This window comes from Hypanus sabinus, chromosome 18, assembly GCF_030144855.1.
Source record: "Hypanus sabinus isolate sHypSab1 chromosome 18, sHypSab1.hap1, whole genome shotgun sequence".
NCBI classification, from domain to species: domain Eukaryota; kingdom Metazoa; phylum Chordata; class Chondrichthyes; order Myliobatiformes; family Dasyatidae; genus Hypanus; species Hypanus sabinus.
In genome coordinates, this window is record NC_082723.1 from 67,231,083 (window position 1) to 67,246,591 (window position 15,509).

At 41.9% G+C, this 15,509-nt stretch overlaps 1 protein-coding gene across 6 annotated transcripts in view; it reads left to right on the forward strand.

Moving 5' to 3' along the window:
• sfswap (splicing factor SWAP) overlaps positions 1-15,509 on the forward strand; it is a 176,474-nt gene that overhangs the window by 61,424 nt on the left and 99,541 nt on the right. For all 6 annotated transcript variants that reach the window (XR_009516562.1, XR_009516563.1, XM_059994587.1 and 3 more), the window contains 2 exons: positions 7,579-7,753; positions 12,965-13,177. Coding sequence is in view for 4 of the 6 variants with exons in the window: in XM_059994587.1 (XP_059850570.1) it covers positions 7,579-7,753; positions 12,965-13,177 (388 nt within the window). In the remaining 2 variants the exon portion in view is untranslated. The remainder of the gene's footprint in view (positions 1-7,578; positions 7,754-12,964; positions 13,178-15,509) is intronic.

A 15,509-nucleotide genomic window follows, 5' to 3' on the forward strand; every position in this document is an offset into this window, starting at 1 on the left:
CGTGCTGGAGCTTTTAGAAAGCATCAAGTTGAATAAGTCACCAGGACCAGATGAGATATACCCCAGGCTACTGTGTGAAGCGAGGGAGGAGATTGCTGATCCTCTGGCAATGATTCTTGCATCATCAATGGGGTCTGGAGAGGTTCTGGAGGATTGGAGGGTTGCAGATGTTATTCCCTTATTCAAGAAAGGGAGTAGATAGCCCAGGAAATTATAGACCAGTGAGAATCACTATAGGGTTTGGTAAGTTGATGGAGAAGATCCTGAGAGGCAGGATTTATGAACATTTGGAGAGGGATAATATGATTAGGAATACTCAGCATTGCTTTGTCAAAGGCGGATTGTGCCTTACGAGCCTGATTAAATTTTTTGTGGATGTGACTAAACACATTGATGAAGGTAGAGCGTGTGGATAGTCAGAGGCTTTTTCCCAGGGCTGAAATGGCAAACACGAGAGGGCACGATTTTAAGGTGCTTGGAAGTAAGTACAGAGGAGATGTCAGGGGTAAGTTTTTTACACAGAGTGGTGAGTGCGTGGAATGGGCTGCCGGAGACAGTGGTGGAGGTGGATGCGATCTGGATAGGTACATGGAGCTTAGACAAATCAAGGGCTATGGGTAACGCTAGGTAATTTCTAAAGTAAATTCATGTTCAGTGCAGCATTGTGGGCCGAAGTGCTGTAAGGTTTTTGTTTCATCCTGTGTTTCAGTTAGTAAAGAAAAACATCCCGTATGTCTTTTTTCCTTTTTAACCACTTTCCCAATCTGCTGATTTTCAGCGTCTGTGGATATATATTTCACATTTCTGTACTGCACCAAACCACTTAGTATCCTCCCATTATTTTACATGCCCTTTAGCACTCTGGATTCCTACTTCTACATCTCTGGATTAAAGCCCATTTGCAATCTTTCTGCTCAGTCAACTGGAGCATCCTTGTCTTCCCACCATCTGGAGATTTCCGATTTGTTTTTGATTAAGCGGGCAGTTAATTGGTTGAAGATCAAGATTCAAAGATTTAAAGTACATTTATTATCAAACTATGTATGCAGTATACAACCCTGATATTTGTCCTTCCACAGACAGCCATGATACAAAGAAAATCAGCCACAGAGCCATATCAAAGTCTCACAAAACAGCAACAAAAAAGCTTTATTTGTCACATGTACATCAAAAAGTTTGTGATGTGTTGGGGGAAGTCCAGAAGTGTCTTTATGCGTTCACTGCCAAAATGGCATGCCTGCAATTACTAAACGTAATCGTACATCTTTGGGCTGTGGAAGGAGCCTGGAGGAAAGCCCCAAGGTCACAGGGAGAAGGTACAAACTCCTTATAGACAGTGGTGCGAGGTGACCCCCCCCCCCCCCCACTGGTTCGGTGATCACTAGCACTGTAAAGCTTTATGCTAACCAATACGCTGCTGTGCCTCCCACATTTGACTGTTTCTCCTCTTCCCACAAGTACAGCCTAATCTGCTGATTATTTCCAGTATTTTCTGTTTTTATTTTTGATTCTCAGCATCTCCAATTTTTAAACATTTTTTCCACAAAATCTTTTCTGATCATACTCATTTAATTGTAAATTAATATGATTCAGTGGTTCCATTTAATATCAGAGAATGTATGTACTATACAAACTGAAATTTTTTTCACAGACATCCACAAAACAGAAAAACCCAAAGAATGAAAGCCAGGAAAATGTTAGAACCCCAAAGTCCCTCTTCCCCCACTTGTTCCAGCGGGAAGTATCCCACTCCCACCACCACCCACCATGCAAGCAATAGTAAACCTCCTAGAGAGACCATGATCTAGAGTTCCATCAAAAACCACTGTTAATCGCAATACTTCGACATCCCACAGGCTCTCTCCCTCTCTCTCACTAATGAAAAAGAGGTGTCGCTCCTGCCACAGCGAGAGGGGAGGCTAACAGTTCACTGTTCTGAGATGTTACAGTCTGTAGCATCGTGGCAAATCAGTATATTTTAGAAACAGCATGGAATGCCTTAAGAGCTACATGTAGCCTCACTGGTCGCTACATGTTAGTCACAAAACACCTGTCAGCTGCTCTGCCAATTTTATGTCTTTTTTGTCACCGTCACTTAGATTCGAAAGGTATTTTTGGTTTTTCACCAACTTATCATGAGCCGGATGTGGGCGATCATGCTCTTCCTCTGTCTATCCATGACTATGATTATTCTTGGCAAAATTTTTTTCTACAGAAGTGGTTTGCCTTGCCTTCTGGGCAGTGTCTTTACAAGACGGGTGACCCCAGCCATTATCAATACTCTTCAGAGATTGTCTGCCTGGTGTCAGTGGTCACATAACCAGGACTTGTGATCTGCACCGGCTGCTCAAATGACCATCCATGGCTTCACATGACCCTGATTGGGGGGCTATACTTTACCCAAAGTTAACCTGCAGGCTAGTTGAGGAGCACCTTGCACCTCATTTGGTCGAGGCGTAACTCCACCCCACCATCTGATACAGCAGATAATGATGAAAATGATCACGAGTCTAATGACATCATGATTTATTAGTCCTGAGAAAGGGTCTCGGCCCAAAACGTTGACTGTTCACTCTTTTTCATAAACGCTGCCCGAGATCCTCCAGCATTTTGTGTGTGTTGCTCTGGATATATTAGTATTAACTTATTCATATTATCCAGATCTGAACAAGCATCTTCAATCTTTGATCCATGTCTTTGGCTCAGTCTGGTCACCAAGCTGTCTGAGGATGTGAAATATTGCCTTGCCTTATGTTAAACTCAAGGATAGGCTTGATAATGTGAAGCTTGCAAGTGTAGTGCACGAATTTAAATCAGGAAGAGGGGCAATAGCATTTGGAGGATTATTTCTATTGAAATTGCCATAAATTGTACAGTTTAATTTGCTGGATTGGGGAAATGCGTCCAACAACATCATTATCACAAACGGTCGCCTGTGCACTGATGAAATTAGTAATTGGCAACGTCTGGTTCTTGGATTTTGAGCAGCGGCATTTGTATTCGCCCCCTCCTGCATTCCCGCAGCCCCCCCCCCCCCCCCCCCCGCTACCTCCACTACCTCTCTCAGCTATTGTCTACCCTTTAGCTACATCCTAAAGAGACACAACAGGAGATTCTCCAGATGCTGGAAATCTTGAGCAGCACTTGAAAAATGCTGGAGGAACTCAGCAGGCTACTCAGCATCTATGGAAATGAATAAACAGTTGATATTGTGGCTGAATCCGTTCTTCAGGACCTGGTTTCACCACTAATCTGCCGACAGCTTTGACTGTGGAGTGCAGGTGGGGCCTCACCAGTTGTGAAACTGGAGATGCCGTTCCTGATTACACAGGGAAGGCGTGCACAATGTCTACTGTGCTGAATCTCACTGATACCAGGGCTCAGTCCAATTACACCTGGTCTTGGAGAGCAAGGCACCAAGGAGCTCAGGCATGCCTGGCATCATTATGAGACAACAGTAGCATACTGGTTAGTGCAACACTATTACAGCCTTGGGCATTGGAGTTTGAAGTTTAATCCCAGCATCCTCTGTGTGGAGTTTATAGATTCTTCCTGTAGAAAGTATGTGTTTCTTCCACATGCACCAGTTTCCTTGCATAGCCCAAAGACGTACTGGTTAGTAGATTAATCGGTGATTGTAAATTGTCCCGGGATTAGGCTAGGATTAAACTGGTGTGTTATCTGCGGCACAGCTCAAAGGGCCAGGAGGGCCTGTTCCACACTGTATCTCTAAATAAAATGAGCTGTATAACTCAACTCCTTCTGCCGTAGGCCACAAACTTATCAATGACCCATGCTGTGGGTACTTTCTGGAGGTCCAAGATCCATATGCTCCACAGCCACTGGACTAAGTGTGTAAATGTAGGAGGGGTGTGTTGAAAAATAACTGTGCTCGGTTTTCCAAAATAGATTACTTCTACCTTAGGCCACAAACTTATCAATCACCCCTCGTATTTTCTTATATTCATAGTAAATACAAAGAAGCACAATAGAATTAATGAAAAAACTGCACACAAGACAGGCAACCAATGAATAAAAGGCAATAAAATGTGCAAATACAAAAGGAAAAAAAGCTAATACTAATAATAAGTAAATAATAAAAATCAAGATGATGAGACAAAGAGTCTTTGAAAGTGAGTCCATTGGTTGTGGTAACGTTTCAATGGTAGGCCGAGTCAAGTTATCCCCTTTGGTTCAAGAGCATGATGCTTGAGGGGTAATAACAGTTCCTGAACCATGCCTTTCCATCAGCCAGTGTCTACAAGGATATTATTTTTACTTCTGCAAAGTTTGGAGAGACTTACATGCTTTCACAATGCATTATTCTGGTGAAACTCTCCCTACCATTGAGCACATCTACATGGAGCACTATCTCAGGAAAGCAGCATCTGTCATCAGGGACCCACTCCACCCTGGACATGCTCTCTGCTCGTTGCTGCCATTGGGTAGAAGGTATAGGAACTTCAGGACTCTCACTAGGTTCAGGTACAGTTATTACCCCTTAACCATCAGGTTCTTGAACCAGAGGAGATAACATCACTCAGCTCCACTTGCCCCACCTTTGAAATGGACTGATTTTCAAGGGCCCTCCACTCATGCTCTTGATATTTATTGTTAACATATTTATCTGCCTGTCTGTCTCTCAATCATTCTTATTTTATCCTTACTCATGTGTTTGCTGGTTTGTTGTCTTTTGCAGATTGGTTGTTTGTCCATATTGTTTGCATTTTTTCACTGGCTCAATAGTGTTTGTTAGTATTTACTATGGATGGTTGCCAAAAAAAGAGAATCTCAGGGTTGTATATAGTGACATAGATGTACTCTGATCTGCTTTCTACTTTGTGCCAAGATACCCTGTAAGATGAACCGTACTGTCAGTTGGGTTCCCAACCTGCAGTGCACGAACCCCTTGCTAATGGGAGAGGTCTGTGGAGTAAAGGAGATTTGGAACCCCTGCTGTAAGTATTCAGCAGGTAGGAAATGAGTAATGCTGGAATAGGCCTTCAACTGAAGCCACTTTGGTTGTCTCTCCTCAGATGCTGCTTATTTCCACCATTCCGGGTTTTGTTTGAGATTACAAGCATCTGCAGCTTTATTTCATTTACGTTTCCAATATTATAAATTGTAGATTTTCATAGCGGGCAGAGTGCTATAAGACATAGGAGCAGAATTTGGCCATTTGGCCCATCGAGTCTACTCCGCCATTCCATCATGGCTGATTTATTATCCCTCTCAACCCCATTCTCCTACTTTCTCTCTGTAACCTTTGATCCCCTGACTAACCAAGAAACTATTTTGCTCCGCTTTAAGTATACTCAATGACTTGGCTTCCCCAGCTTCCTGTGGTAATGAATTCCAGAGATTCACCACCTTCTGGCTACAGAAGTTTCTTCTCATCTCCCTTCTAAATGACCGTACCTCTATTTTGAGGCTGTGTCCTTTGGTTTAATGAGATACCCCTTTCATTTTTCTAAATTCCAGCAAGTACTGGCCCAGGGCCAACAAATGTTCCTCAGACATTAACTTTTTCATTCCTGGGATCATTCTCATGAGCTTCCTCTGGACCCTCCTAATGCCAATGGATCATTTCTTAGGTAGGGAGTTGTAGTTTGCCTTATTGCAAAAATAAAATAAGTATCTATGGGCCTCATCTTTGAAATAGACTGTAAACTGTATGAATCTTGGAATTCGTTGAATAAAATAGCACAGATACAGGTCATTCAAACCATCTTGTTTATTCCAGCTCTTTGAATGAGCTCTGCAAATCCCAGGCACCAACAAGGGTTCCTTAAGGTTGTCCTCACTAGTGGGGTGCTCCTACTATCTAATAAATGCTCCCAATGACCCGTATCTCTAATAGCCTCTGACAACCGTATCAAGCTCCTGGCCTTCATATGTATCTTGGCTACGAACCCTGGTAGAACCGTTTCTTCTGACTGCAGAAAGGGCAAAAGTGGGTCACTGGCACTTTGAAACTAGTTGCTTCAGGCAGATGGAGCTGGTCAAGCATGTTTGGCAGCCCATCTAGAAGAAGGAAAACTGATCTTAAACCTCCACTGCTTTGAGGCTATACTCACTCATGGGGAAGAATTCAGGAATAAACCCAGAGGGAAAATATTCAAAGCTCGAATCCCTGGGGCTGCCCTGTGTTGAGTTCAGTGCTGACTGATATCTCCTACAATGCTGCTGGTGCCAAACTGCATCGGTCTCTGCCATTCCTTTAGATTCATCAGCTGCATGGGCAACAGCTTGCTGACGATATCATATTGCTGACTGGCTTGCTAGGATGCAACATCCACAGTCGAACCCAACTGATGGAGGCTTCGAGTGAACGAGATCCTTTTTGAAAGATCTATCTAGTCAGTTTCAACTACCTGCATAGATTCTAGTTCATAACAAACTATGCCAAATAAATTACTTGTTATCCTTGAGCTTCAGTCTCTAACCCTTCTCTTTATTTTGTAAAATCATTCATAATTTGACAGTACAATGGTGTAGCAGTTAACCCAGGGCATCAGTGTTCAAAGTTCAATTCCCGCTACTGTCTGTAAGGAGGTTGTACTTACTTCCTGTGAGCACATGGGTTCCTACAGGTGCTCAGCTTTCCTCCCACAGTCCAAAACTGTACCGATTAGTAAGTTAATTGGTCATTGTAAGTCAGTGTGTGATGAGGATCACTCACTAATTTACAATGTAATTTGGCTAGGGTCAATAAGATGGGTTGCTTGTCGGTGCAGCTTGTTGGGCAGGAAGTGCCTGTTCCGTGTAACATCTCTAAATAAAATAAAATTAATTTTCAGCAGCTCTTAATTTTCTTTCCTAAGTTTCTGTTGCCTCAGGAGACTACCTTGTACTTCTCAGTTTCTCCATAGAACTGAAATCCACTCTCTGAATCATTTGCAGTCAGTTTGTTCGCCCTTTCTCCTATTGTGTGGTGCTTATAATGGAACCTCATGCTTTACATGAGTTTAGCCATTTATTTTTAGATACAGTTACAACATTTATATATAAATATGCTTTGTGTTGTATGGAGGAAAGAGTAGAAAAGACACATCTAGACAGAATGTAGTTATTGAATCACGGAGTCATAGAACACTACAGCACAGAAACAGGCCTTTCGGCCTATCTATTAATGCCGAAGTGTTAATATGCCTTGCCCCACCAACCTTCACCTAGAACATAGCCCTCCATACACCTCCTATCCATTTACCTATCTAAACTTCTTGTAAATGCTGAAGTCAGATTTCCATCCATCACTTCCTGGCAGTTGATTCCACACTTGTGCCACTCTCTGAATGAAGAAGTTCCCTCCTATGCTCCCCTTAAACTTTAACCTTTCGCCCTCAACCCATGACCTCTAGTTGTAGTGTCGCCCAACTTCAGTGGAAAAAGACTGCTTGCTTTTACCCTGTCTATACCCTCATAATGTTGTGTACCTCTGTCAAATCTCCCCTCGATCCCCCCTAAACCCATGATCTCTAGATCAAGTGGAATTATGCATTGACTGTTGCTGATTTTTGAAGATATTGACATCAGCCTGATGTACCTTTTAATGTAAGCTTTCTTTGTTTTAAACAGGAGGCTCCAGCACAAAGTACTGTCGCGTTGTGCTCTGAAAGCAGTACTTCAGAGGCCATGCAATTTGAGGTTCAGCAGGAAGGAACCAGTGCAATTGTCTCCACTGCAATGATCTCACAAGCAGACTGTGCCAGTTCTGCTGATAAATCTGTAAATGATGGAAAACTAATAAAAGGTAAGCATGGAGCCGTGCTCTCATTTCTCGCAGGACAATACTTTATGCCATGTTAGTGTGACACTATTACAGCTCATGGCAATAGAGTACAGAGTTCAATACCAGCGTTCTCTGTCAGCAAGTTTAAATGTTCCTTCCCAAGGGCACATGGGTTTCTAGCGGGTGCTCTGGTTCCCTCTCACTGTCCAAAGACATACCAGATAGTAGGCTAACAGTAAGTTATCCTGTGATGGGGCTAGGGTTATATTAGAGGGTTTCTGGGCAGAATGGCTGAAAGGCCCAGAAGGGCCTGTTCGTCACTGTATCTCGCAAATTTCTACAGATGTACCGTGGAGAACATTCTAACTGGCTACATCACCCTCTGGTATAGGGGAGGTGGGGTTACTGCACAGGATTGAAATATGCTGCAGAGAGTTGTAAAATTAGTCAGCTCCATCATAGATGCTAGCCTCTGCATTTCCAGGACATCTTCAAAAAGCAATGCCTCAAAGAGGCAGCGTCTATCATTAAGGACCCTCCCCATTCACCCAGCGCATGCCCTCTTCTCATTGTTACCATCAGGAAGGGGGTACAGAAGCTTGAAGACACACACTCAATGATTCAGGAACAGCTTCTTCCCCTCTGCCATCTGATTTTCGAATGGACTTGGAACCCATGAGCACCATCTCATTTGGTTTTTTCCTATCTTTTAGCACTAATTTAATGTTACTACTTTATATGTATTTTAATAAACAGTTTTTTCTTCTATTATTATGTATTGCATTGTACTGCAATTTTCATGACATATGCCAGTGATATTAAATCTGATTCTGATTCTAAATAAATATACAGAATCTTAAAAGCAGGTGATAGAAGGTTTGAACTCTGACCAAGATGATGTATACACACTCCATATCTGTTAAGACTTGTGAAGAGAAAGGTCAGGTTAAACACAGACGTTAACTTGTCTGTGTTTGAGCATTGATGTATGAGCTGCATGCAGCCAGCATTGTCTGTTATACTCTACCGATTGAATTTTAATGTGCTGCACATCCAAAATGCTGAATGATCATTATTGAGTGCATTGCCGGTTGGACCCATCTGCATTGTCCTGTGTCAATTTCACATTACAACTATTTGGCACATACCTACAGGGAAGATGTAAATAAGGTTGAAAGAGTACTGAGAAAATTTACAAGGATGTTGCCTGGTCCAGAAGTCTGATTTATGAGGAAGGATTAAATAAGTTAGGACTTTATTCCTTGGAAATGAAAATTGAGAGGAGATTTATTGGAGGGATACAACATTGAGGGGTATAGATAGGGTTAATGCAAGCAGGTTTTTTCCACTGAGGTTTGGTGGGACTACAACCAGGAGTCCTGGGTAAGGGTGAAAGGTGAAAAGTTGAAGGGGTACATGAGGGGAAACTTCTTCACTCTGGCAAGAATCTGGAATGAGTTGCCAGCGCAAGTGGTGGATACAGATTTAATTTCAAAGTTTAAGAGAAGTTTGGATAGGTACATGGATGGGAGGGGTCTGGAGGGCTATGGTCACTATGCAGGTCGTTGGGAGTTGGCAGTTTCAGGGAGTGGTGGGGCTGATGGGCCTGTTTCTGTGCTGTACTTCTCTATGATTTCTATAGCACACATTAGATTCTTTGAGCAATGCTTTCACGGACTATTTGCAAACATGGTGAAATCTCTGTAGGACCTTCTAGGTGAGATTTACTTCAGTCCATTAGACATTTGCCTGTTTTCAGATATGGCTGTCATGTTGTCAAGTACACAGTGGCTAGTCCTGGCACTTACCCATATAAATTGTCTAATAAACCTGGAAGCTACAACCTGTGTTTACAAACGCTAAGAAAAAAAATCAAAATGTAAATGTTTTTGCAAATCTTCAGACTCAGGATCAATGCTTTACTCTCTGAAAACTGCCAGTTTTGGGGTTTCTTGGTTGATATGGTGAGCTAGCAAAGGCTTTTCTCTGTGAGGCAATGGAGCATGTCAAATGACTTGACAGAGGTGTACAAGGTGATAAGAGGCATCAATCGAGTGGAAATGGCTGATAACGAGGAGCCATGATTTTAAGGTAATTAGAGGAAATTGTAGGGGTGAGATTTTTAAACAGAGTGGTGAGTGTGTGGAATATGCTGATAGGTGACGGTAGAGGGAAATACGCACATGGATCAATAGTTTGATGGTTCAATTTAATATCAGGGAATGTATACAGTCTGAAATTCTTACCCTTCACGGATGTCCTCAAAACGGGAAAAAACCCAAGAATGAAAAACAGAAAAAGTTAGAACCCCAAAGCCCCCCTCCCACACATAAACCGCAGCAAAAACATCAACTCTCCCCCATACCCCCTCCCCCTCAGTGAGTTCTGAGAGCAAGAACCCACCATTTGCGGAGAATCGTAGTTTGAGCTACGGCGGTAGATCACTGCCTCTGACAAGACCCCAGCCACCTTAAAAAGAAAAAAGACAGACATCAGAAGAGAAGAATTAAACTGTTTCGTGGACAAACATAGAAAAATGGAAGATTATGTAGGAGGGAAGGTTTATATTGATTAATATAGGAGGGTAGGTTGAAAGGTTGGAACAATATTGTGGGCTGAAGGGCCTATATTTGATGTTTTGTTGTTCCGCTATCACTTCCTGCTTGAAGCCTTTCAGTATAATACACAGGTATCCCGAGGGTGATGAGCCTCTGTTTCATTGAAGCATAGGCTCAGTCTTTGTAAATGATTATGGAGGGGAGGGGGAGTAGTGGTAAGAGGGATCGAAAGGCTTGGTGGCAGATTGATGGGGATGAGTTGCAGAGGTGCCTGGAAATAGGGAAGGGATGGGAATCGAGCGATTATTGCTCCCCTGTGAACAGCAAGAAGGTGGATTGGGCTCTTTCTGTTAAATGTGTACAATATAAACATTCAAAGTTAAAAGTAATTTTTTTAAATCAAAGTATTTTTTTATTATCAAAGTACATATGTCACCATGTACAGACCTGAGATTTATTCTCCTACAGTCATTCACAGTAAATATAAGGAAACTCAGTAGAATCGATTAAAATCCACACACAACATGACAAACAAACAACCAACCAATATGCAAAGACAACAAGCTGCAAATACAGAAAGGGAAAAAAAATCAATAATAAATAAATACATAAGCAATAAATATTGCGAACTTGAGATGAAGTATCCTTGAAAGTAAGTCATTGGTTGTGGGAACGGTTCACTGATGAGTTTAGTTAAGTTCAAGAGCCTGATGGTTGAAGGTTAATATCTGTTCCTGAATCTGGTGGTGTGGGTCCAGAGGTTCCTGTACCTCCTTCCTAATGGCAGCAAAGAGAAGAGAACGCAAGATTACGGTTGTGGTTTTACAATAAGTCACCCCTAGAATGGATAGCTTTTTCCTGTCTGTCAGAAGGTTGAGAGACGTGCATCTCTCTACACCGCTAAGGGTGATGAAGCAGAGTCTCTTACTGTTTTTAAGGTACAGGTAAATGAATTCTTGATAAGACGGAGGGCCAGATTTCTATTGGGGTTAGGTAGGAATGAGGTGCTACAATTGCAGACAGATCAGCCATGATCTTGTTCGGTTGCTGAGCAGGCTTGAGAGCACTATGACCTGCGACTATTCCTAATATATCCGGAACATGCTCTCTTCTCATTACCATCATTTAGGTGTAGGTACAGGAGCCTGAAAACTCACATGCTAAGGGGAAGAAGCTGTACCATGTATTCATGTATGAAAGATCAATGAACCCTTGAACACTGTTGTTATTCTATTTTTTGTGCTATTGTTCTGTGATTTATGGTAATATTTATGTTTTTGGACTGAACTTGCATACTTAAGCTCTGTCATCCCAACCGGGACATAGGCCACTGAGAGCAGCTTGCTCTCAGTCCTGTGTTCTGGGCCAGTCTTTCAAGTTTTCTCAGGTGCAGCCCATCTTCTTCCCATCCAGGGATGAGGTGTTTGGAGCTTTTGTTGGGGTTTCTATAGCACTGGGTTTTTATGGGGTGGGGTTGCTAGCCCCCGGCAACCCTCTTCCTGTCGCAGCTAGGGTTGGGACCTTTCATGGCAGAGTAATTGTTCTGTGATTTATAGTAATTCTTATGTTTTTACACTGTACTACACGGGAAAAACAACAGATTTCATGTCATAGGAATGGGAGATGATAAACCAGATTGGGTTGTTCGCTCGGTGCCCATCCAGTGCAAATTTCTCTGAATATTCTGGATAGCAAAAAAGTCACATTTCTTAGGGTTGTATAGTATAGCGGGTAATGTGTACAGTGGAATCTGGTTGATTGGAACACATCTGGAACAGCACATTTTGGCCCAATTAAGCAGTTGTCCCAATTATCTGAAGGTTCATGGAAATAGTTTAAAAGGTATAAAAAAGAAATAACTGGAGTTCAGAGTTCAATTCCAACAGCATCTTAAGGAGTCTCTGCATCCTCCATGTGACCACATGAGTTTCCTGCTGTGCTCCAGTTTCCTCCCACAGTCTAAAGATGTACTGGGTTGGTTAACTGGTCATTGTAAATTATCCCATGATTAGCTTAGGTTTAATCAAGTTTGTCAGGGTTTATTGGGATGGGGCGGTGTGTCTCAGAGGGCTGACTCCATGCTGTATCACCATATAAAATAAAAATAATCTGTTTATTAGTTATTGACAGAGGAATTCATCCAGTGTACATGCATTGCCATGTTCTTTTGATTAACTGTAAATGAAAAAACTGATGCAGACACCTAATGTAGATAGGTGTCATGGACTCTTGGCAAAGGTCTGAAGTTTTTTTTACTATCAAAATTAAAAAAGCAAAATTATCAGATATTGCTTTTTGATTTGGCGTCCTTTGGCTCAAATGGATAACATAACAAGCACACACATCTGATGCTGTTTAAAAACTGTTTGCTCTAAGCATGGTTAGTGTCTTAACAGGCACACAAGTGCATGTAACTGATACTAGTTAGAAACTGTTCAGCAACAGTCTCTTGTCCCAATTATATGGCATTGGGTCCTTAATAATGAGGAAATCCGGACTATTTTTCAACTAATTTTTGTTCTTTAAAAGTTGCCTTAAGTAAGTGGCTGCCCTGATTAATCAATGGCCCAATGAACTGGAATCCACTGTATTTTATTTTGATCAGAGAAGGTGGTTTATTTTTAAAAATGTTGATTGTGGGGAACTTTCATTACATTGGGCATCTCCTTCACAGCATCTTTTGCGCCGATAAGTTTTGCGATTAAGGCAAAAGAAAACGATATGCTCCCGTTGGAGAAAAAGCGAGTTAAACTGGATGATGATAGTGATGAAGACCAAGACGTACAGGAAGCTGTCAACAATGAATCCAGCAAAGATGTCCCTCCCTCCCTCCCTCCTGAGGAAAAGAAACCTCAACTTACAGCAGAGGAAATAGAGGCAAAACAAGGTAAGCTGACAGGCGTGACATTTAGAGGAGATGTTTTAAACGCAGACTGTGTTCTCTTGTAATTCTGTGCTAAATTTAGAGCCTGATTTCTGTGGGGAAATTATCCTTTTGCTTCAAATAGTTTGTATCTTGTTGTGACAATGAGCAGTAATTACTTTCCATTTTTTCATTTTCTATATTTTATTGAACCTGTTGGTCACAGAAAATGTGGAGGGAGTCGTGTTTTCTTAGTTTGTATATGCTTTAATACATCTTGGCACCCTATGTTTAAAAAATAACCGACAATTGAGATACTGGTCCAAAATTTAGTGAGTTTTGCTACAGAATAACAAATATGATCAATTTGCCTCTTTTTTTGGCATTGGAATTCCAGGACTTGAGTTGCACATCGCTGAGTCGGTTGTTCTTATTTGCAAATTAGTTCAAGGTGAAACTGAAATATTTCTTCATTCCATGAGACCATAAGGCATAGGAGTAGAAATAGGACACTTGGCTTTCTGATTTTGCTCCACCATTCCATCAGCCCCATTCTCCTGTTCAAAGTATATATATGTCACCATGTGCACCCCTGAGATTCTTCCCTTCTCCCTGTAATCGTTGACCCTCTGATTAATCAAGTGCCAGTCAACCTCTGCTTTAAATACGCTCAGTGACTTGACCTCCACAGCTGTCCGTGGCAATGAGTTCCACATATTTACCACCCTCGGGCTAAAGAAATCCCTCCTAATCTCTCTTCAGAATGGACATCCGTCTACTCTGAAGCTTTACCCTTTTGTCCTAGACTCACCCACTGTAGGAAACATCTCACCACACCCACTGTTTCTAGGCACTTCAATATTCAATAGATTTCAATGCGATCCCACGTCATTCTTCTGAACTGGTGGGTACAGGCCCAGGGTCTTCATATGTTAATTGTGTGAATATCCCAAGTAGTCTGTTCACTCAAATTATCTTTATTCGGTAGGAAAGGAAAGTGGACTCCATTGTAATAAAACATGCTCTGCTTAAACTGGCCACTCAAAGGTTCTTTTATTATCAAAGTATACATCTTGAAATTTTTCACCAGGTAGCCATAAAACCAAGAAAGTAAAGACAGACAACACAATCATCAACCCCCAAATCCCTCCTCCCATACTAAAAAAAACCAAGAAAGATCAGGTGAAAAACATAAAATGTAAAATATCTAAAACCGAGAAAGAAAAGTCTATAGTCCATGTCCGTATCCAAAATGCAGAAAACCTGGGGAACATGCACCGGGCCCAACGGCAGACCTTTCCCTTCATATCAGAGCAATCAAAAGATAGGCAGCCAGCACTTGCTCTCCAAACTTGCCTTGATTCTTCAATCTCCCCTGTTTTAATTGGCAAACAATAAAAGCTCTAATTGGCGAAATGGGGGACAGCTTGCAGCCTTCTCGACACTAAGTTCGCGCACGCTGCCGCTGTCTCCTGGAGACTTCTGAGAGACTGCAGAGTGCTGAAGCACCCAAATGATCTCCAAGCTTCCGCATTCACCTTGACGTTTCAATCTCCCTCGTCACTTTAGAACAATAGAAGCTTTCATTGAAATGGAGTCAAACTTTGGCATGTAGCCTGACCGCCATGAGATTCGCTCATACCACCTCTGCCTTCCATAATCCTTTCGGAGACTGCAGAATGCTGGAACACCCAAACAATCTCCCAACAGCAAATCACAGGCTCCAACAGTTCCACAATAACATCCAAGATGAAAAACAAATGTAGAAGCCATAAATGATGTGAAATATATCTAGGAAATATGGGATATTATATCTTACTAGGCAGAAATCACTTTTGCAACACGTACAAAATGCTGGAGGAACACAGCAGGTGGGGCAACATTTGTGGAGGGGAATGCACAGTCAAGTATTTTGGGCTGAGACCTTTCAGCAGAATAGTCTCAGCCTGAAACGTCAACTGTTTATTCCCCTTCATAGATGTTGCCTGAGTTGCTGCAGCATTCTGTGTGTGTTGCTCAAGATGTCCAGCATCTACAGAATCTCCTGAGTTTAGGAATCACTTCAAGTAGTGTTTACTTAAGTAAAGATTGTATTTTCCTATATTTGGGGCAGCACGATAGTGTATGGTTAGCACAACGCTTTGCAGCACAGGCGACCTGGCTTCAATTCCTACCACAGTCCCCTTATGACTGCGTGGGTTTCCTTTGAACTGTATCAGTAGGTAGATCAATTGGTCATTGTAAATTGTCCTGTGATAAGGTTAGGACTAAATTGGGGGATTGCTGAGCAACGTGGCTCGAATAGTTAGAAGGACCTATTCTGCGCTGTATCTCAAAAAAAAAGATAAAAAATAAA